Raw genomic sequence first — 23,478 nt, 5'->3', positions numbered from 1 at the left:
AATTATTTTATCCATAATACATTGAAACGACATTAAACTATAATAATACAATGGTTATCGTCATTTTTAATGGAGAAAATACTAGTTTGTGGGCTTCTTTGTTCATTTGTGCTAGGAAAAGTCCAGGGAGGCCATGAGGTAGTTCAAATTTTCTGGATTGGTGTCTTGAAGTAATGAATTGGTTATCTTGTCATCTAAAGATATAAAAAGTTGTTATTTAGAGATAAGTTAATGATCTTGTGATCATTAACAAAGTTGTTTTCTTAAGATAACGAGTTAATTATCTTGCTATCTCAAGATAACAAAAGCTCTTATCTTGAGATGACAAGTTAATTATCTTGAGATAACAACAGCTCATGGCCTCTCCCGACTTCCATACCTGTGCAGCTGTCTAGCCATTTTTCTTTTGTTCTCATAACACTGTTGGAGTGTGTCTCTGAAAAACGTCTGTTTTGGGCCATGTAGCCCCAACTCTTCACCCTATGCCTCTATCTCAACACAAATCGGGACAACCTACCCCGTATGCGTGAATGTGCAAGGCTAGGCTATGTGCTAAGTGGTAGGGGCAAGAGGTGAAATGGGATTAGGCCCAAGCGATAAAGAGAGGTCACTTAAAAGGGTCACTTAAAGATGGATGATGGCTGTTTTTGATACAAAATAGCACCAAACGTTATAGTTGGGCTTCATGGTCTGCAAAAAAAGCCCACAGAAAATGGGGCCTTTAAAGAAGTGCCAGATTTCTGAATCCAAGCTATTGAATTTTCAATGTCAAGGTATGGTCAGAATTTATATAGATGGAGAGACTGTCTCATGGGACTTGAGTGAGTGTCCCATGCCAGCGCTGGTAACTTATCATCGACGCTAGGGGAACGGACTAAATCTATTTCCACATGCCCAAGCTGAGCTGTGCATGTTGTGGCAAGGACACTGCAGTTTGTAAAAGATGCTCGCTCCACACACACACGCGCACAGTGGGTGCAGTCTGACAGGCCGATGCAGCAATCACTTGAGTGTGATGAAGTGGCTGACTCTATTGGAGGTTGTATTAATGACGGGCAGAGTGAGCTAGTGGACGCAGACCAGCAGACGCACTCTAGTGAAATTGAAGGAGCGCTTGACATTGCACTGACACAGATTGTCGGAAGATCACAGAGGGGGGGCTGCAGAAAAGTGGACACATTTTAATACAGGAAGCTCCAGTGCGATAAACATTTGCCTGCTGTCTGAGAGCAGCAGCTAACCAGCAAGTCCATTAGCGTAAAACTTTACTTACACAGCTTAAAGGAGAATTTCACTGATTTCTGCCTAATTAAGTTGTTATTCGGAGTGGTTTGATGGGAAATGGGCTTTTCTAGTAAAACTTTCTGAGTCAGAATTGTTCACAGTGGTGGTGATGGGAACCAGACGTCTGATGAGTTTAATGCCTCTTTCCTTTCCTTCCCAGGAAGTTACATGAGATATTTACGGATAAGCTGCCAGATGCCTGAGACAGGAGAGTTTTAAGACAACACTTTGTGCTAAATTACTACATTATAATATGCTGAGTGTTTTAAGGCAAAATAGTCCCTAAATTTACTTTTTAGATCTATATCTATTTTTCCATCAACATTACATAAACACAGGCAGTAAATAAGATGAATATTTGCATTGCAGACATTGAAACCCCTGGTTCCTCTCATCATGATTGTAAGTCTCTCTAGAATGAAGCATTTTCCATCACTCTTAAGAAGGAATTAACCTGAAACATCCTGTCTTGCCTTTCTCTGCTTTTGTTTTCTTGATCCATGTGCTTTTATTGTTGTTTTGGTGTTTGTCTCCTCCCTGCTCCTGCCTTGTTATCTGTCTCACCTGTTTGTTGTCGGCAGCCCCACCCTCTCATTAGTCCCTGGTGTTTCTGGTCTGTTCCATGTGTATTCATACCCCTGCTTGTGTGTTTTGTTCCATCAACCCGGTTTTGATTATGTCTTACTTGTTTTCTAGTTTTCTTCATGCTCCTCCGTCTTTGGTTTTCTTGTTTTAGCAGTGTTCTGTCTTTGGTTCGTCACCTTTCGGATGCCTTTTTTTTGTCATGGATTCTTAATAAAAACTTGCATAATAAAGACTTGCACTTGCATCCTACCTCTTCGTCTCTCCCAAAGTTACACCCCCCATGTTTCTAAATTTCAACCACATAAACTACCAGCACTAGGGATGTCACAAGTCACGTGACCACCAGCTACCACATCTCTTTGAAATGCTACTAATGCAACATCACTGGTCAGCTCAACACGATTGGAGAAAAACACTAACGGCCAATTCTGTTACATCAGCTAACACCTTGCTAGCTAGTTGTGCTGAGTGATCTTTCCACCCCTAGTGGAAACTAATGCAAACCATCTTTTGGAATGCAAATGCTGCAGGATAAAATCACAAATAACTGTGCATATTGTTTTGCAACACATGTCCTGGTACAAATTGATATGAACATACTTAAAAAACCTCAAACTAAACCTGTAAAACAAAGACACTGCCAGCATGCACAGAGAATTGTTGAGGAAAGCAAATCTTTATTTACATCGTTTAAATAACAAAGACACAATGATGAAAAAGACACAAACGTGGACAAGCTTCACTGTGATTAATCTTACTGAGTGACGTCACTCAGGTATCTGAGCTCTGTACTGAACCAGTAACACAGAATTGAAGCAGGATGCATGTTGAATTGGCCATTACAGTAAACCTCTATTTACACTGATAAATAAACAGAATCGTTTACATTCTATACACTCCAAAAAAAAAAATCTTGGCAAGTGAAATCATTTTAAATCTAGTTCTCAATTTAAGACTGCTGTAAACTTATTATAAGATTTTGAGACACTTACTTATTTTAAGTCATTGTCAAGTAAAATTCTCACAATATTAACCAATAATTTTGCTTGTTTTAAGTTAAATATGCTTGGAAAAAGATACATTCTCTGTCAAAATAGTGAGTATTTTATTTGATAAAATCACTTAAAACAAATAACACACATCTAGAAATAATGTAAAAGTGTAAAATAAGCTAAATAGCTCCCAAAATCCAAAAAATTACAAATATCGACTAAACTTAAGACAATTTCACCTGCCAAGATCATTTTTGAAGGGCAAGAACTGAGGGATGAACTATTGAACTTCAGGATCATGGAAGGAAGAGATGAAGGACAGATGGATGGAGGGAGAGACATGGAGGGATGTGGCTTTGTAGAGTTTCTGCAGACGTTCCAGTGCACTGTAGCTAACACAAGCTCGACATATGGCTGTTCCGTATTTGACTCTTTTTCGCACTCTCACACGCAGCATGATGTCTGGCGTGTTCTGTTGTCTTCCCGTTTGGAGAGAGGAAAAAGAATAGATTTTAATGACAGCCCTGGACGTGAGCTCCTCTGTCCTGTGTTCTCCCTCCACCTAAAGGCAGAGAAAGAGAAGACTTAGCTATGTTTGGAAGCAGGTCCAGAATAATACACACTGAGAAGATAAATGTGATTTTTCCAAGTCTGGAAGAGACACACATGGCCAGGGATGACTCCCATGCTAAAAATGTAGCTGTGATCTTTTTCCTTCCTTTTGTGAGAAAGAACATCTTCACACGGAACTCCTGACTCACTTTCATCCTCGGGGTAAACCCTGAGAAACTCGTTCTGACAGGCCAAAATTAAATTTGAAATCTGAATCTATTGTGAGTTTGAGGGCTCTTTTTTAGGAACTCTTTGTTCTCAGCGGTTCCCTGCCAGTCTTCACACCACACGCCAGCACCGAAGCCTCCTCATCTCAGCTCAACTGCTCTGCTCAGATCAAAACAGCACTATAGTTTCAGATGTATTTCATAGGGATACACTGATATGATACGTCTGGGCTGAAATGATAACCAGCAATTAACCCTGTTGTGGCTGATACAGGTGCCAATAACCAGCCCTCTGAGCTTCAACGGGGCTAAATTAAGCATGACAATAACTAATAATAATGACTGGCGCTCTTACCCAGGCAGGGTGACTTACAGTAGCAGGGGAAGGTAAAGTCTACTAGTGTATCAGTGAAGGTCCTGTCTGAATAGGGAATCAAACCCAGTCTCCTGCGTGCGGGGAGGCTGCGTAATCCACTATACTCCATTTCAGAGAGTTCATGAATGGAAATGCCCAGTACTGGTGATGTATTATGGGAGCCAAGTTACTGGCTGCATTTATCAGCTGTAATTATATATTAAAACCAGTGTTTAAGACTGCATATAAGATGAAATAGCATGAAAGTGATATGCATAAGGACAGAAGGAGAGACTCCAGAGCCTTGCTGGTGACATCCCACAGAAATAAAAATAACGACTTATTAAGGCGCGGGAACGAGATCATTAGTGGTGGTTAATTATCACCATGTTATGGCTTACTAAGTTGTGACCATTTTTTATTTATACAGGATATAAGCTTTAATTATATATATAAATAAATCAGAGAGAGAGAGAGAGAGAGAGAGAGAGATTGGAAATGAAAACAAGCTTCTCCTCAGATGTAAACACTTCTGAAGTCGTAACAGCTCCTCATGAGGCTCCACATGTCTGTTATCAGCAATGATGTAACTAACACTAACCAGTCATAACAGAACAGAGCAAGAGAGGGAGAGAGAGACAGAGAGAAACAGAGAGGGAGAGAAAGCGGGAGTGGAGCAGAGTGATCTGCTATTCTCTTTGATACAAGATGAGATCACACTGTTTGTGGGGTGCTGTGGGGAGAACCGAGCCGGACAGACAGATACAGCTCTGGAGACATCTGTAATAAGTGCGATGTCACGGCGCCGCTGTGCTGTCCCCCACACTTTGCTTTGCAGGGCCTGACATTTAATCGCTCGCCCCCGAGTGGGGTGCTCCTGGGGGCCACAGAGCGAGAGGAGAAGGGGTGTCCTGCAGCAGCACAGCTGAAGGTGTCCTCGATCTGCAGGTTTGCTTTTGTACCCCAGGAGGTCAGCATATCTTGACGACCTTCCCCCAGCAGTCACTGTCCTAAAGAACTTTCTACACTACAGGCCAGAAGTATGTAAACAACATTAACTTTAAAAAATTAACAAGAACATTTTCTACCCTCTTAAAAAAGATGGTTTTTCAAGGGTTCTGTAGGACATTCTCCATCAATCTGAAGAACATTTTTATGATGCAAAGAACCCTTTAATCATGCAAAGGGTTCTTTGAGTGATTAGACAATACAGAACCATTTTCTTTACTAAAGAACCCTTGAAGGACCATCTTTTTTATTGTGTAGACTGCAGCCCAGTGTTTGGAATGCAGCAGTAGTCTTATTGCAGCTCAGTCAGTTCCACCTGATTCGGCCATATTTCTTGAATGTTTGATCAATTTAATCAGGCCTGTTACATCAGGGGTGCAAAAAGAAGGAGAAATTGTTCAATATAAGAGTCTTTTATCAACAAGAGCGTGATGAATTCTTTTCCCACAGAACACGCTAGAGCAAGAGTGCAGCACTGCAACACCGGTGGAGTAGCCTAGAACATCGTTGGTTAGAATGGATATAAACAATAATAAGCCATTGTTGGCAACTTGACCTAATTATAAAATACTTTCAAAAATATCACTGCCTGCTTCTGGCCTTTAGGCTTTGTTGACACAGCAGGTAAAATTGGCCCAAATCCAATCTTTTTCCCCATATGTGACACAGGTGCTATCTGTGAATCAGTTTGAGCAGCAAAAACACACGGAGTCTGACATTTTCAATTACGAATCGAGACACTTTTATATGTGGTACTGAAATCTGATATGTATCTGATCAGTGTGACTCAGCATGAACAGCCAGATCCAAATTCATGCTTTTGACTTTTAAGTCAATCCAACTTGACATTCGTCATAATTTTGTGCTGCTGACCTCGTAAACAATCGGGATGATGTTTCTGTCTTAAAAAATCAGAAGAGACATCGCAGCCGCTCCGTGTTTGAAGAGATTTAGGAAGAAATCGCCGTAGGAGAGCGAGTCTGCAGCGTCAAAGAGCAGTTAAGTCTGAAAGCACAGTTTAAAGAATCCAAGGACAGGAACCAAAGAGGTAACCAAGCCCTTTTAACAGCGAGCTCGAACACATTCTGGGTGATTAGCCCAGCTGTCAGTCAGCGAAGCTTCATGATGGCTCCTGCGATGCTGGTGAAGATGAAACTGAACCCTCCCAGATCAGATCTGCATCTGTTGGTGGTCGTGATTGTTTACCTCCAGACGAGCCACGTGAAGCAATGTGACGCGCTGTTCTTTTGCGCATGTGGGTCAGTTTAGGATCTGAGCTGTTCAGACTAATGTTGCATACAGGTCACCTTAGAAAGCTCCTGTGAACAGCCAAAATAAATAAATAAAATTTGGTGAGAAAACCAGGTTTGGGTCTCTTTTACCTGCTGTGTGATCGTAGCCTTAGAGTACATAACACCACCACTTTCCTGTGAGCCTCTGAGAGTCTGACTGTGCCCCTGTTTCATGTCATAGATTTTATCTCTTAAGCCCTGTACAAATAGTGGGTAAATGTCTCACAGCTGTAAGGGCTCCTTACCTCGTCACGGTGATATCTGCGTCCGTTTGTAAGTTTCGTTTGTTATGGAGAGCCGTACAAGTCTCGCTCCGTAGTAGTCCACGATGTAATCTGACCCGTCAGATGGACCTACGATCTAAAGAGTACAAGCATGAGTTAGCATTCACAGGAAGAACTGGACTTGCATTACTTTTCCGAAGTCTGGAATCAGTGTCACTTTAATTTTTTGTTATTTTATATACTGCTGTGTGCAAAAGTTTGGCTTCTGCACAATTTAATACTGTTGATTTGCTGAATTCATGTACAAAAGTTCAAACACATTTTACGGACAGCAACTAAAGAAAGCTTAACGACAAAACTGACCGGCAATAACAAACAAAACAGTCTGTACCAACTACTTAATCCATACAAAGCAAGCATTACTCCTGTAATACAGATAAAACCATAGGGCACAAACAAACGAGATAACAAATCACATGCATTTTTACTTTGGAACAGTGAAACTTGTGCCTTGCTGGAGAAGAGCTAGGACACAAAAAGGCAGGAGAGAGAGAGATTCTCCCAAGTCTGATTTGATTAAATGTTCTGTTATTCATACAAACTTTATTTCAAGAGAAGAAATATACTGTTACAAATGATGAAATGGTTACTAAATCAGTATCTACAACTGCCCCAAACAACCGCAAATCAAATTGCAGCTGTTTTTTTTTTATTATAGAATACAGCTTGAATAATTTCAGGCTTTATTCTGATTTTATTGAAAACACTGAACAGCACTGTATGTACAGTCATATGTAAAAGTCAAACATTTGATTGATTTTCTAAGTGAAATTAAGTTATCAAATCCTTTAAAGGTGAGTTAAACATGGCACTTTTTCAGCAAATCCTTTCATTTGCTGAGTTTAACATTTTGGAAAAAACAGAACATAAAATATAAAATGTACCACGTCTTTTGCACAGGCCACATTTTATGTTTTACTCTTTATTTTCCCAGCAAATAAGCAGAAATTGGGCATTAAAATGTGCAGAAGTGTGTTCTCTGTAGATGATTTTTGCATATGCCTGTACAGCATGTCAATCAACAGCTAAGCTGACTTCAGAAGTTCTCATGCTGAAGTCGTTATGGATTCAAAGACAGTTTTATTAGATGGCATTGACTTTATTCTTAGGTTTGACCCTGCCATTAGTGAAACCCCCCTAGCCCTGTCGTCAGTGAGATGAGCTCACGGCCAGTCCTGGGCTGTGTCCAGCTCTGAGACGGGCTGCTGTCAGTGCAGCTGGGACTGGGGTGTACCGCCAGTGTAATGGATTCCTGCTGCCCTGTGCGCTCTGCACCTGGCCCGACCGCCTCTGCTCTGCTACAAGACATGAACGATAAACACACAGCACTGATTCTGGGCTCTACCACGCCCAGATTAGAACTCATCTGGCCAGAAACCAACACCAGCCATTTCCTTTTGCCCTGATACAGCCTGATTGGAAGGGCTGGATTGCTTGGCTCATTTAGTGTGGCAGTGTATAAGAAAGGACTACGTGATAACAGGCACACACAGGCACAGGCACACACACACACACACACACACACTCATGCTTGTTTTTGTGTTTTTTCAGAATGAGAGCATATGTATTAGCTATATGTGTAATGTATGTGTTATCGCTGCTGTAAGAACGAAAACTTGTTTCTCCATTTCTGTCCTTTTTCAGTTTTTGATTTAATTTTAAAAAGCTTTTCTCCCTTTACATTGTGTGTAAACTTTAGGATGAACAAACCAAAAGAAACAGCAAAAAATTACTTGGAAAAAAGTCTGGTTGCATTGACTTACATTAAAAGTAAAGTAGGTTTTTTCCTTCTACTGTAAAGTCACCTTTTCGGAGATACAATTTTGTTCGTGTATTATACTGATGAATTTATGCAAAGCAAATTGTTTAAAAACAACATATTGGACAATTATTGTCACGTGCAGAAATGATTAGAATTGTTATTTTCTGTTTTTATGCATATTATTGGTATTACAGATGATGCTGTTAATAGCTTTGGCTAGTTAACCACAAATCAAGCATTTCTTTTCATGTCATTAAACATTTATGCTCAAATTTACAAACGATTCTACAAGATGAAAGCTTTGTACAAATAGAGACAAATCACAAAACTAGAATTTGCATGCGATCATTTTTTACGAATAAGATTTGACTATATGTAACTGATGAATAAGGGCCAGTGTCACTAGTCTAGTGTGTTTTTTAGGAGGTGATATCTTATGAACTACTGAGATCATATTTGGTTTCAGATTTCTCGCTGATGCCTGATGAGAAAAATCACTTCTTACTGTATTAATTTTTTTTTTATTTACTACATTATTAGTGCTTTTTCAAAAAAGAAAAATGCTTTCTGCCCAAATAAATAGCTTTTTAAAATGAATTTTGTGAGGCAACTTTTGCACAGTATGTTTGTAAAATAGTGTATAACCACATAACTCCATTTTTACCTTCCGTGGAATAAAATATATCGTGACATTTTTCTGATGCTTGATAAGGAACTGAGAAAAATAGTTGGAACAGACAGTGGGGGCATAATAATACTTGCTAACACTTACACTTACTATTAGTTCTCGTGAAGACTTTACAAACTGTTTTGCACTGAATCTAGTCAAACAGGCCTATATCTGTTGCCTTCTTTGCAACAAAACATGCAGTTGGTCGGTGTTCTTTCATTACTGGCAAGATCAATCAAAAAACCTTATGATGAGATAATATGATGTAATATAGCACAACAACGAATAGAGTCAAACTGACCACCCATAACCACAGCTGCACTTTATAATGTGTGAACATTTCATGACGAAGAGACCAACAAAAACGAAAACTACTTGCAATAAAAACCTTTTAAAAAGCTGCACAAGTTTTGAGGATTTGGAGACCTCTCTGGTGGAAATCTGGAATCACACCCAACAGATGGAAGCACACCCAACATTTTGTAGCACCTTATTTTAGCAACAATTTAAATTTAAACAACAAAAACAATCTTCGATAGTATATGACAATGATGACATGTAATGTTTTGGTATGTATTACTACACATAATAAGACATTTCTAAACCTAACCCTAATCTTGATCTCCAAAGGGAATTCTTTTAGTTTTAAACAAATGAAACATGGAGAGAATTTTATTGACACTGTACTGTACATTTGTCCTGAAAATGACAAACACACACACACACACACACACACACACACACACACACACACACACACACACACACAAACAAAAAACAAATTGAAAAGTTACACATTGTCATTTATCTACAAGCGTTAGCTGCAAAACTCCGGATGGTGCCCGAGTCATTAGACAGAATCGATGAATATAAATAACAGCATGTTGTAGGTGTTTATTCATTACTTTCGAGAGGCCGGCGTGCTCTTAGCGGAGGTAGTTGGAGGTAAAATATGGCGCTGTAAGGCAGAGCGGTGTGCGTAAATGGGCTCTCAGGGGAAGCGATAGTCTTTATCAAAAGTGTCACGCTTTAAAAACAGAGCACCCGGACAGCGTACAGCTAATTGAGAGTGTAAGTGTGCGGCGGCCCGCCGTGCCAGCCCCACTTCTTAAAAGCATTGCTCTCTCAGGGCCTTCAATAAGACATTAAGAGAACAATAAACGCTCAGAGAGCCACTGTTAATCAAAGTGCTGGGGCCATTTAAAAAAAAGAAAATAAAAAAAAGAAATAAATAAAAAAGAAAAAAAGAAAAAAGCTTGCTTTATTCCTGCCGGTAGCAGAGCGTGGGCACGTCAGAGAAGTAAAAGCAAAGTAAAGAAGGATGAGACAAATGAGTGCATACTGAGGCTGAAAGGGAGTCAATAGCTTACAGCTTTAAGACAAGGAGTTTATCCCCAAAGGAATATAATTTCAGGATTGAAACAGACCCCGATCAAAAGCCTGGCTGCAGACTAAGAAGGAGTCTGTGTTGACAGTGTAATTTAGCTCATGAGCAGGTGAAGCATCTGAAGGAACAGAGTAGTAGAAGTTTTGCCACAGCTGCATAAAGCTTCATGACTGTGTGGAGAATATGATAAGATATGAACCAGTAGACTGTTAAAAGTTTGGGGACACATGACATTTAATATAATAAGGAAAATAAGCCAAGAGAGGCTGTGATTACTGCGATTTAATCACAGAAAGCCTGCTCTTAGAAATCCCTTCCCCGTGACAAAATCGCAGCAAAGCATGGTCTCAAAAGGCTCAACTTTTTCAGAAAATAATTCAACTTATTAATAATAATTGACATAAACAAGTATTCCACCAAGAAATGTAGTTCCTTTTGCATATGACGTTGTTGGCACGCAAACACTAACCGCTAAATGAGGAGGAGAACGTTTGGTCTCACAACGCTGCATATTGCAGTCATTTCATGATAATTTTTGACTTTTTGTCATTTATCAATGAACATATGATGACAGCACTGTTCAATGCATAAACTTTCACTTTATAAGTAATTTTGGTCACCAAATTACCACCAAGTTATATTTAATATATTTAATTTAATTCATCACGCTGGGGTTGAATCTCAAATGGCTCCCTGCTCCCTACAGAGTGCACTACGAAGGAGTTTAAATACTGGATCCTGCAGTTCAACGATGCAAAATACAGCTAAGAAATAGTGATTTGGGACTCAGACACATCCACACTCAGTAAATTATGATTATTTGAAAATTACTATTTGACTGTAGAGGCTAGAATTTCTAAACTTCCATAGCTAGCTCACTATTTAGGGAATTCGGAGCCTTTTGGAGTTTGACATGACTTCTGACTGAAACACAGACATTTAAAGAGTGTAAGCCATTCAAGTGACATTCTTTAGTGTTTTATATTGCCATTTTACAGTGAATCATATCATAAGTACTCTAATTCAAGCCTGTGAAGTCCTAGTTAAGAAAATAAGGTGCCATTAACAATTTGCCGTGGTGCAGCGATACAGAGTTCAGACGCTGTGAGGCGGTCATACGTGTGTGTATATCGTGGATTTTACAACAGCTTTGTCAGTCAGATTTTAGGACCAGAACTCTTAGTTTTATAAAAAGTTGATTTACTACTTCTAATTAGTATTTAGTGTTGCACTGATACTGAATCGCCGATGGCCCAGATACTAACACCTAAATACCATCAGTAATAGAGAACACCAATAACACGGAGCACGAGTGCCGATTGTCTGCGTTTCAGTACGTGGAGCTTAATTAAAGCAAGCAACACACTGATGGGGTGGAATTATTTCATGCTTGAGGCAAGCACAAGTAAAAATGCTCAACATAAAATTCACAACGGGAGGATTTTGAGGGGCAGCACGACCTGCGTACGTCAAATTTAATAAGGCATTTAAAAATAAATCATGCTAAACAGCACAGTGGCTTACGGTAGCTCTGAAACCATTTAAATATGAACTTATCCAACCAGTAAATGAAACACAAGCCTGCTTTTAACAAATACAGTATTTAAGAAGTGGCATAGCATACAAATCAGAAGTTACAGGCACCTACTGACTAATTACGTTAGATAGCGTCAGTATCAGTACTCAAAAAAGTGGTATCAGTGGATCGCTAAATATATTTATACAGAACCTTTTATGAACACATTGTCACTTTAGAAGCGCTGGAAAAATATTCTTTGTTACCTTTCATGTTTAAAATGCAGCTCAAACTTTGAGTTAATACATTTTACAACATTCAGCTTCATGCTCAATAAAGTGTAATTAGTCTAAAAGTAGCATTTAATATGTTGTTTAATGTGTTTTGTAATATCCTGTAGTGCAGCACTGCATCTCTCAGCCTCATCGGTCAGACAGAATTTATTATTTCTTTGTCCATTTATCCACCCATGTTTCTCACTACAATACCCAGCATGCACTGCACAGATACATCAACCAACCATTGGGAACCCCCCTCACAGCAAAGAAATTCACTAATTAGAGGCTAATAAATAAAAATGTGATGTTAGACTTTCTGGCAATAATGTTAGCTATCTGGCTTCGTCCACCAGGAAAAGGTCTTGCTCTCTGGACTACTGTGGCACCGCTGAAGGAGCTGAGTAGGCATGTTTACAACAGATGCAGCAATGGTTATATTTTTCATTTTTGTTTCAGTGCCCCTTTTATGGCATCTTTCTTGGTATAAAAACAGGTTATGCCTAAATAATGATTTGACCGTTTTCTTTTCCAAACTTCTGTTAAAATCACATATTAAAACTCTTGATTTAAAGGTCTGAGTGAGAACTGATGAGAGAGAATCTGATGAGAACTGACATCACAATAAGTCACAGAAGTAATCATGCTCATTTAGTAAAAACATTTTGAAAAGTTAGGCCTCCCAAACGTGTGAGCGTTAATATAAGTGAAGTAAGTGATACTTTTTTGATCCCACAACTGGGGAAATTCCAACTCCGCATTTAACCCATCCATGAAGTGAAACACCACATACACACTAGTGAACACACACACTAGGGGCAGTGAGCACACTTGCCCGGAGCGGTGGGCAGCCCTATCCACGGCGCCCGGGGAGCAGTTGGGGGTTAGGTGTCTTGCTCAAGGACACCTCAGTCATAGACTGTCGGCCCTGGGGATCGAACCGGCAACCTTCCGGTCACAGGGCCAGCTCCCTAACCTCCAGCCCACGACTGCCCCATATATATATGCAGTATATCGCTGTTGTGGGAACAAAACTTCATATCTCCAAAATGGTAACTTTATAGGAGAAAGGAAAACTTGCTTTACTTTTAATGTAAGTCAGTGGAACCAGACTTTTCATGCGGGGCTGTTTCTTTTAGTCCATTCATCATGAAATTTAACACAACGTAAAGGGCAACAGGCACTTTCACATTATGTCAAAAACTGAAAAATTATAAAAATGGAGACAGCAGCAATATGTTTACTACAGTTCATCTACAAACCTTCCCAAAGCAAAATGAATGATAATATTCAGGCCAATGGTTTATAAACAACAAAAAAAAATTAAATCACTAACTTGTATGTATTTTCGCTCATAGTCAGTGTGACGTCATATTTTGAATCAGTACAGATCTCTCTGTAATATACTTCTGTGATGTGTAGCTTCACTCAGGCCCAGAGAGCCTAATGAGAATGGAGTGGGTGAGGTTAGGCCTAATGAGATGACAAACGGAACAGCTTTCCCCCCTCCAATCGGGTTTGGGAGCCCTTAATGGGTAAGAGTGGTAGTCCAGTGGGAGCAGGGAGGTATGGGGGGAAAAAACAAACCACATACTCATTAGCCTATTTCACAGAATTAGAGCCACTAGAGGAGACAACACCGAGACACAGGTCCTACCTTTCACACGATGTCAGGACATACAGGACATAGTAAGGACATAGAAATTTTGTGGCATTTCTACTGGCCCATTAATCATAAAATTTTCACATGACAAAAGACTGGGGTTGATGCAGAAATTGATGCAGAAAATTTTATTTTTATTTATTTTAGACAGTGAAGATATGTAAGTATCTACACTATACTGCCAAAAGTATCTGCCTTTACGCTTATATGAACTTGAGTGACATCCCATTCTTAATACATAGGGTTTAATATGATGTTGGCCCACCCTTTGCAGTTATAACAACTCTTCTGGAAAGGCTCTCCACAAGGTTTAGGAGTGTGTTTATGGGAATTTTTGACCGTTCTTCCTGAAGCGCATTTGTGAGGTCAGACACTGATGTTGGACGAGAAGGCCTGGCTCACAGTCTCCACTCAATTCATCCCAAAGGTGTTCTATCGGGTTGAGGTCAGAGCTCTATGCAGGCCAGTCAAGTTCTTCCACACCGAACACACTCATCCATGTCTTTATGGACCTGCTTTGTGCACTGGTGCGCAGTCATGTTGGAACAGGAGGGGACCGTCCCCAAACTGTTCCCACAAAGTTGGGAGTATGAAATTGTCCAAAATCTCTTGCTGAAGCATTAAGAGTTCCTTTCACTGGAACTAAGGGGCCGAGCCCAACACCTGAAAAACAACCCCGCACCATAATCCCCCCTCCATCAAACTTTACACTTGGCACAATGCAGTCAGACAAGTACCGTCTCCTGGCAACCGCCAAACCCAGACTCGTCAATCCAGAGAATACATCTCCACTGTTCTAGAGTCCAGTGGCGGCGCATTACACCACTGCATTTAATGCTTTGCGTTGTGCTTGGTGACGTAAGGCTTCGATGCAGCTGCTCAGCCATGGAAACCCATTCCATGAAGCTCTCTATGCTGTTCTTGAGCTAATCTGAAGGCCACATGATATTTGGAGGTCTGTAGCGATTGACTCTGCAGAAAGTTGGTGACCTCTGCACACTATGCCTTTGGTAATAAAGTACATATGCAACAACAATAATATAACGATAATTATACATATTTTATTTCGCTGTATATTGTTGTTGTTGACAGCTTTGATATAAAACAACTGTGAACAAGACCTCTTATCTCCAAAAAAGTAACTTTACAGGAGAGGGGAAAAACATACTCTACTCCTAATATAAGTCAATGGAACCAGTCGTTTTGCACCATTGAATTTGGTCCATTCATCATGAAATTTACATACAACGTAAAGGCCAACAGGCATTTTCAAATTATGTCAAAAACTGAAAAACGATAAAGATTGAGATACAAGGGATTGTTTCTTACAGTGACAATATGCAAGTATATTTTTCCACTGTAGGGCTGCTGGACTGATCTATTTAGACTGAGTAGGTTGACAGAGTGGTCTATTTAAATGTAGATTGATCCTAAAACATCATGGCATTCTGATTACAAAGTAAATACATTATATTGTAACTTGAAAGCAGTTGAGGAATCATCATTATAATGATGTTTCCAATTTTAATGGACTGAACTGTGTGACATGCAAAAGACCACTGCAATTATCTAGTTATTGTGAATGCATTTCAATTATGATATTAATGTATATTAGAAACACACTAGTGAATCCTTGACATGACATGGTTAAAGACTGGCCTGCTTTATACTTTACCAAAAAGATTTGTGGGATAGTCACTTAAAAAACACAAACATCCATTTGTGATTGTTAAGAGGGGTGAGCTCAACGGCATATTGTGTTTTTCTGCATTAGTTAGTACTGGACCAAGAACGTGAAAACAATAATGGACAGTGCCTATACGAAGCACGGCTCTTATGAAGCACCAAAAAATTCTGGAGCACTAATTGCACCCACTTGGTGGATAATCTGGAGAATCTTCAGCTTGCTAAATGTATGCATAAACCTATGTATGTATGTGAGTGAATGAGCAAATTATAGTGTAAATGCAACACTTTTTGTTTTGCTTCCGTTTTGCAGTAGTTTGACTAAAAAAATCCAGGATTTTTTTCCATGAAATGTGTGCAAATAAGTGTTATATCTAGGTTTTTGTGCAGTACCGCTAATTAGAAGCCTTGTCCACTGAGGTGCAATTTTCCCCAAATTTATGGCATAAATAACTTGACAGATAACTCACTTGTGCTGTATTACATGTAGCTGTTTTACCGATATTAAAATGTTATAGCATAGTTATACACAACTCATTTGTGTTAAACAGCCTATTGCCTCTTTTTTATATAGCACTGTATTTAATCCATGTAATTTAAATAGGCAACTGATCATTTGTTTAAGAATTGAGAAAGTCTGTTTGGCCAATTAAAGAGCAAATATTGCTTTTTATATTACAACACTGCCTAATAAGAATGATTAGTGCAATACTAACAACCATAAATATACAGCTATGTGCAAACACTTGAATAACCCATAGCAGGATTTCTCAGTAAGATGGATAAGTTTAGCCAAAATTTGAGGCTTGTCCTAAAGGAATGGGCCTCATTCACCAGTATATTCCTAAGTTTTGCTTAAATTTGTTCTTGAAAAAGGTCCTAGGGAAAAGCCTATGTGAGATTCATGAGGTGTTCTTAAACCACGAGTGTGTGTAGATTCTGTTCTTATCTAAAAACAAATCCCAAACAAGAAAACCTTTTTGAATGTCAGAATATTTGTGAAAACCCACTGAGGCAGTTTTAAGAAGAAAATTTCTTCTTAAGAAAAGGTGGTGAATTAGACCCATAGTCACTTAGCTCTTGTCCTATTGGATTGGCTTGTCCAATAGGAGGCAAAAACAAATAAAATATAAAATGTGCCATAACTTTTGCACAGCCCACGCTTTACTTTCAATTGTTCCCAATACATTAAATTCAGCAAATAAACAGTAACTGCATTATAATGTGCATAAAGTGTGTTCTCTGTTGAGATGTTAACTTATTTTCACTTCAAGGCGTTTGAACTTTTACATACGACTGTACATTGTGCAGTCCTAGCCTGAACTTTTAGCATGAAGAACTTCACAAACAAACAAAGATCAATCTTACGTACCTGCATGGATATCAATATGAAGTCCACCAGGCTTCCGATTCCACAGAACCCCACTGTGCAGAACTTAAGCAGCCCTGAAAAGACACACAGCACTCATCACTTATCTCCACACACACTGCAGCACTGTTTAACTGCAAACTGCCGACATCGCCCACGGCCAAACTTCTCTATTCTTTACGGGGCCGTATGAGGTCCACATAAACTAATAAGAGGGCCAATGTGTGCCATACAGAACAGTGCTCACAGGTAATACTGGTCTGTGAGGGGGTTTGTTTGATTGCTTGTATTGTGGCAGTCTGCTGCTGAGGCTTTGAAGCCAGTCAGCGGCAGGCTTTTTGGGTCAAAGAAATTACACAGCCCTTTGCAGGTGAAATAAGGGAAGAGAGAATGAAAAGCAGCCGCTCGACACAATAGAGGCTGAACAGCTTGTGGCCCGTGGGCCCATTGTGTGCAAAATGTCTTCAAAACGAGAACATGAGCCAAAACAGTGTGACGTTCAGAAAATGTGTCATTGTTTGTAATAATGATGTGTTAACTTGTTTCTGTGAATGAAAAGGAGTCAACATCCATTTGGATACACACTGAATAATTGGTCAGTTCAAGCCATTAGGGGTCCAAAAGAATTGCAATTAATTAATCCTCCCCCATCTAGTAATTTAAACATAATTACTGTTAATCGTCAGTAATAGCACTGATAATTGGTCATTGAAGGGCTTAAGCATGTTGATTCCAGCACTGATATCAAAAGAGCTGCCTGCAGAGAGCCTGTTCAGCTCCGCCAGACTGGGTCTTTACAGCTGAATAGCACAGTAGCTTGGAGGTCAGACCGGACCAGGTGCAAACCTCAGAGAGAACGCCTGCAGAACTGGCTCAGGCTCCTTGTAGGCTCGCCTTTCACCTGCTCTGCTCACAAAAAAGCCCAAGAAGAAGAGAGGCCTTCAGCCACTTGGGCCTTTTGTACTTCTGCAGGTGCTTAATTGATAAGAACGCCCCGAAAACATGGAGAGAAGAAAAAGAAGAAGAGAAAGAGCACTTCACTCCGCATCCTGACCGACCTTGGAGTTTATGAAAGTGTTGTGTGAGCTCCTCCAGGTGAGATAATGTTAGTAGTGTTTATTTTCTAAAAGCAAATGCCAGCTCCCCTTGGCTCTATTCACTAAGCCGGATTTGGATCCAGAGAAGAAACATACAGGCAAATTAGGGAACACTTGCTGCTACATTTTGTTAACAGTTACAAAGGGTGTAAAGCAGGAAGCAGTTTGAAGAACGTCTGACTGAACTATTTGTTTGGAAAACAAAGTATGTGAAATATGGAACCACAGGATTTCATTACAGGATTCTACCGTTTTCGGTTGGATACCCAGGCCTGCATCAAATCACACTTAAAAACAAAACTTTCTAAGAAACTTTGGTCTAAATGTGGGTGGAAAGTGCATTTATTAGAATAAGAACAAACTGAGTATGAAGTTTCTTGCCCAATTTCGTGCTTTGTGACAGTGAAGCTCAAAGTAAGGGGCAATGGCGCACTTGTCAACATTATCCAACAGTCTGTCGTTAGCCCACAGATATAACGTGATTTCATATGGCTGTAAAACACATTGCATGCAATAAAAATAAACAGCCCCTCTTACAAGGAAAAAACTATTCCATTAGCTAACAGTAGCTTTTTGCTAGCTATCATAGCTTGTTGTGCTTTTTTATCAATTGTACTCCAGATGTTAAAAGAGCATGGATCAGAGGAATTTGGGACGGATTTCACTGCCCCCAAAGTTTAACCAGTTGACCCCAGATGTGTACTCTTGTTACAAGATCACGCCAGGCTTCAGCATTTGTTTGTTACATTTACTAAGTTACATATAATCAAATGCAATTTTGATGGATTTGTACTTTGCTGAGCACCTTTAATTAATGAAATATGTAAGTATGTAGGGGAGGAAAGAAATCTTTACTCAGTTCCAATTTAGTCATTAAGATTTAGTCATTAAGATTTAATCTCTATATGCTACATTAGTGACAGCACCTAAAAAAGTCTGAGATGTGACCAATTATCACAAAGAGTGCATCAGAAAGCCTGTTTGCACCTTGCATTAGGATGTGTTTCATGTCCGGATCATATCAAAATATACCTTGGTCGGGTTTTATTCACACTTTTCACTAAAATACGCCCCCAGTTTGACCAGGTGAGACTCATTTGTCCTTTCCCCATGTAAAATGCACATGAACACATGGGTTGTTTACATCTTAGTTTTTTAACTCATTACAAGTCAACAAGCTTGGCTTGGATACTTCTGTCAGCCTGGAGCATGTTTCGTTTCCTTGTTTATTTCTGAAGTAACAATACTTTTCCTTGGGTTTAGGCTAGTCTACACAGCTCAGCTATAAATCAACACAAAGCTAAAGACGCTTTATACACAGTAAGAAACTATATAACAGAAATATAAAATGACTGCGATGAAGTAAACAGCAACAGCATTTAGCAATAAAATTTAGAAAAACAATGCAATCTGCGAAACTGTGTGAATGCTGCCTCCAATAGAAGCAGGTCCCTAATAAAAAGCTGACATGCTATATGTGTAGCTTTAAATGTCATAATAAACACATAGTTTGCACAATAGGTGGGGTGACCCAGCCTTGACCATGAGTAAATGTTCATTTTATATTCTTGCATCTGTTTTTTGACATAATGAAACCAAAAAGGAGCTAAAATTATGCTTACCTAGAGCTGGATAGCCCAAATAAAACCGATCAGCACCCAGCCATCCCAGGAAAAGTGACAAAGCAACAGCCACTTTGTATGAATAAGTAGACCTGATTTAACAGAGAAAACATATCAACATGAGATGGACAGAAATAAAGTCAGCTGCAAAATACCTTACTGCGGTATAATATCTGGTAAAGTGAGGGAACTTACACGTTTCGACATGGGATATTTTTATTAAATCCAACTTCCTCGCCACTGAATTTGTACTTGGTCCCATTTGATAGCAAGCAGGTGACATTGGGTGCAGGACGACACTCCACTGAAAGAATAAAATGCAAATTCACTATTGCAAGGAGTGGTCTAAAAACATGACATTCCAGACTCTACAAACAGTAAAAAAATATATAATTCCATACACAGTAGTAATTAAAGTTATCTTGCATACTCACCCAATGCTACCAAATCCGTGCAGTTCTCTGGCTCTTGAGTTGTTTCATTTATTTTAGGGCTGTTGCAAAGATACTTGGACATTGTCAAGGAGAGGTACAAGCTTTTGTTCTATATGTCCTACACACTTTTCACATGACCCACTGACATCTTGATTTTTTGTATACCTTTTGGTTCTTAATATCGAACTGTGAAGCACTTTCAACTGCAATATGAAAGGTACATATAAATAAGTTTATTCCTGTTGCTGTAATTAAAAGAGAATTCCACCAATTTTTCCAAATTCAGGCATGATTCATTGTCGATGTGAACAAAATCAGTCAGAGCGTTTTGATGTGAAATTGTCTCAAAACAATCATAAAACAATGTGTCAGGCATCAGGCAGCATGTTCATAACCATGTAATAACTTTGTGATATAGCTCTTAGAAGTATTCACTCTTCAGACATTTGGTTCCTTTTACCAACACTGAACTATTCGGACTTAACAGGTTTTCTACAACAAAATGCTTCACAAAAAATAATATTGTGACTCATTGTGCATTGTAAAATCTTCCTGATGTATTATGATATTACATTTTGTCATAATGCCTGGCCCTAATTATCGTTATCATTATTACTGCATGCAACGGATCAGTTAGGTAGCCTACAATACCAATCACACTGTTTGGGGACCGTAAGACAATTGTAGTACATTTATGTTTATGATAAGCTTAAAAGTTGTCAACAGCAGCAATGCATGTACTATAACAGAGCTTGTGTTTACTGGATTTACTGTTACAGAGCTTATTTTATGGCTTTTACTGTTACAACACTTGTGATTACTGAATTTGCTGTTACAGAACTTGTGATTGTTGAATTTGCTGTTACAGAGCTTGTGATTGTTGAATTTGCTGTTACAGAGCGTGTGATTACTGAATTTGCTGTTACAGAGCTTGTGATTATTGAATTTGCTGTTACAGAGCTTGTGATTACTGAATTTGCTGTTACAGAGCTTGTGATTATTGAATTTGCTGTTACAGAGCGTGTGATTACTGAATTTGCTGTTACAGAGCTTGTGATTATTGAATTTGCTGTTACAGAGCGTGTGATTACTGAATTTGCTGTTACAGAGCTTGTGATTATTGAATTTGCTGTTACAGAGCTTGTGATTACTGAATTTGCTGTTACAGAGCTTGTGATTACTGAATTTGCTGTTACAGAGCTTGTTACTACGGAATTTGCTGTTACAGAGCTTGTTACTACAGAATTTGCTGCTACAGAGCTTGTGATCACCGAATTTGCTGTTAGAGCTTGTGACTACTGAATTTGCTGTTACAGAGCTTGTGATTACTGAATTTGCTGTTACAGAGCTTGTGATTACTGAATTTGCTCTTACAGAGCGTGTGATTACTGAATTTGCTGTTACAGAGTTTGTGATTACTGAATTTGCTGTTACAGTGCGTGTGATTACTGAATTTGCTGTTACAGAGCTTGTGATTACTGAATTTGCTCTTACAGAGCTTGTGATTACTGAATTTGCTGTTACAGAGCTTGTGATTACTGAATTTGCTGTTACAGAGCTTGTGACTACTGAATTTGCTGTTACAGAGCGTGTGATTACTGAATTTGCTCTTACAGAGCTTGTGATTACTGAATTTGCTGTTACAGAGCTTGTGATTACTGAACTTGCTGTTACAGAGCTTGTGATTACTGAATTTGCTGTTACAGAGCTTGTGATTACTGAATTTGCTCTTACAGAGCTTGTGATTACTGAATTTGCTGTTACAGAGCTTGTGATTACTGAATTTGCTGTTACAGAGCTTGTGACTACTGAATTTGCTGTTACAGAGCGTGTGATTACTGAATTTGCTCTTACAGAGCTTGTGATTACTGAATTTGCTGTTACAGAGCTTGTGATTACTGAATTTGCTGTTACAGAGCTTGTGACTACTGAATTTGCTGTTACAGAGCTTGTGACTACTGAATTTGCTGTTACAGAGCTTGTGACTACTGAATTTGCTGTTACAGAGCTTGTGATTACTGAATTTGCGACTACTGAATTTGCTGTTACAGAGCTTGTGATTACTGAATTTGCTGTTACAGAGCTTGTGATTACTGAATTTGCTGTTACAGAGCGTGTGATTACTGAATTTGCTGTTACAGTGCGTGTGATTACTGAATTTGCTGTTACAGAGCGTGTGATTACTGAATTTGCTGTTACAGAGCTTGTGACTACTGAATTTGCTGTTACAGAGCTTGTGATTATTGAATTTGCTGTTACAGAGCTTGTGATTACTGAATTTGCTGTTACAGAGCGTGTGATTACTGAATTTGCTGTAACAGAGCTTGTGACTACTGAATTTGCTGTTACAGAGCTTGTGACTACTGAATTTGCTGTTACAGAGCTTGTGATTATTGAATTTGCTGTTACAGAGCTTGTGATTACTGAATTTGCTCTTACAGAGCGTGTGATTACTGAATTTGCTGTAACAGAGCTTGTGACTACTGAATTTGCTGTTACAGAGCTTGTGACTACTGAATTTGCTGTTACAGAGCTTGTGACTACTGAATTTGCTGTTACAGAGCTTGTGACTACTGAATTTGCTGTTACAGAGCGTGTGATTACTGAATTTGCTGTTACAGAGCTTGTGACTACTGAATTTGCTGTTACAGAGCTTGTGACTACTGAATTTGCTGTTACAGAGCTTGTGATTACTGAATTTGCTGTTACAGAGCTTGTGATTACTGAATTTGCTGTTACAGAGCGTGTGATTACTGAATTTGCTGTTACAGAGCTTGTGATTACGGAATTTGCTGTTACAGAGCTTGTGACTACTGAATTTGCTCTTACAGAGCTTGTGATTACTGAATTTGCTGTTACAGAGTTTGTGATTACTGAATTTGCTGTTACAGAGCTTGTAATTATGGTATTTAGTTACTATTACAGCGCGTGTACTGTTTGTTTTATTCAAGATACCTGGTTAGACAGCCAGCTTACCTGATTTGGCAGACAAAAATAAATAATAATCCTAACACACAAACCATCATATTTCTAACCCATCAGCATATTTAAGTCTTCTGACTTTATTTCATTGCAAACCACCAATTAGCTCGGCTAACTCGTCTGTTGTGATAACTAAAGCTAACAAGGCTAGGCTAGGCTAGGCTAAGCTATGCTATGCTAAGCTAAGCCGGACAGCTGTCTACACAGGCGAAAGAAGAGACAAACCTCTGCTTAACGAAGAGGAAAGAAAGGATATTGTCCCGGACGCAGATCTTCGCAGCGGTCAGCTTCATCTGTAAAACTACACGCTAAAGTCCAGCAAAAAGAGAAGAGAATAACCGCTCGTTGTTTTGACCGTAAACAACACAACCCGCGCCAGGCAGCAGAAGCCATGTTGGACGCGGCTGTCATGTGACCCGAACAGATTTCTTTAAAG

General features: G+C 39.2%; 1 protein-coding gene across 1 annotated transcript; it reads right to left on the bottom strand.

Annotated features, from left to right (window-relative positions):
• Positions 1-2,526: 2,526 nt before the first annotated feature.
• tm2d1 (TM2 domain containing 1) lies at positions 2,527-23,467 on the bottom strand. Its single transcript, XM_017701307.2, has 7 exons — positions 23,299-23,467; positions 20,061-20,134; positions 19,822-19,930; positions 19,627-19,718; positions 16,911-16,984; positions 6,541-6,655; positions 2,527-3,423 (listed from the first exon to the last, which is right to left on the bottom strand). Exons 1-6 carry the CDS (start codon positions 23,451-23,453, stop codon positions 6,545-6,547), a joined length of 615 nt encoding a protein of 204 aa, XP_017556796.1. The 5' UTR covers positions 23,454-23,467; the 3' UTR covers positions 2,527-3,423; positions 6,541-6,544.
• Positions 23,468-23,478: the final 11 nt, after the last annotated feature.

Source organism: Pygocentrus nattereri, chromosome 15 (assembly GCF_015220715.1).
Source record: "Pygocentrus nattereri isolate fPygNat1 chromosome 15, fPygNat1.pri, whole genome shotgun sequence".
NCBI classification, from domain to species: Eukaryota; Metazoa; Chordata; class Actinopteri; order Characiformes; family Serrasalmidae; genus Pygocentrus; species Pygocentrus nattereri.
This window is presented reverse-complemented; position numbering and strand designations above follow the sequence as displayed.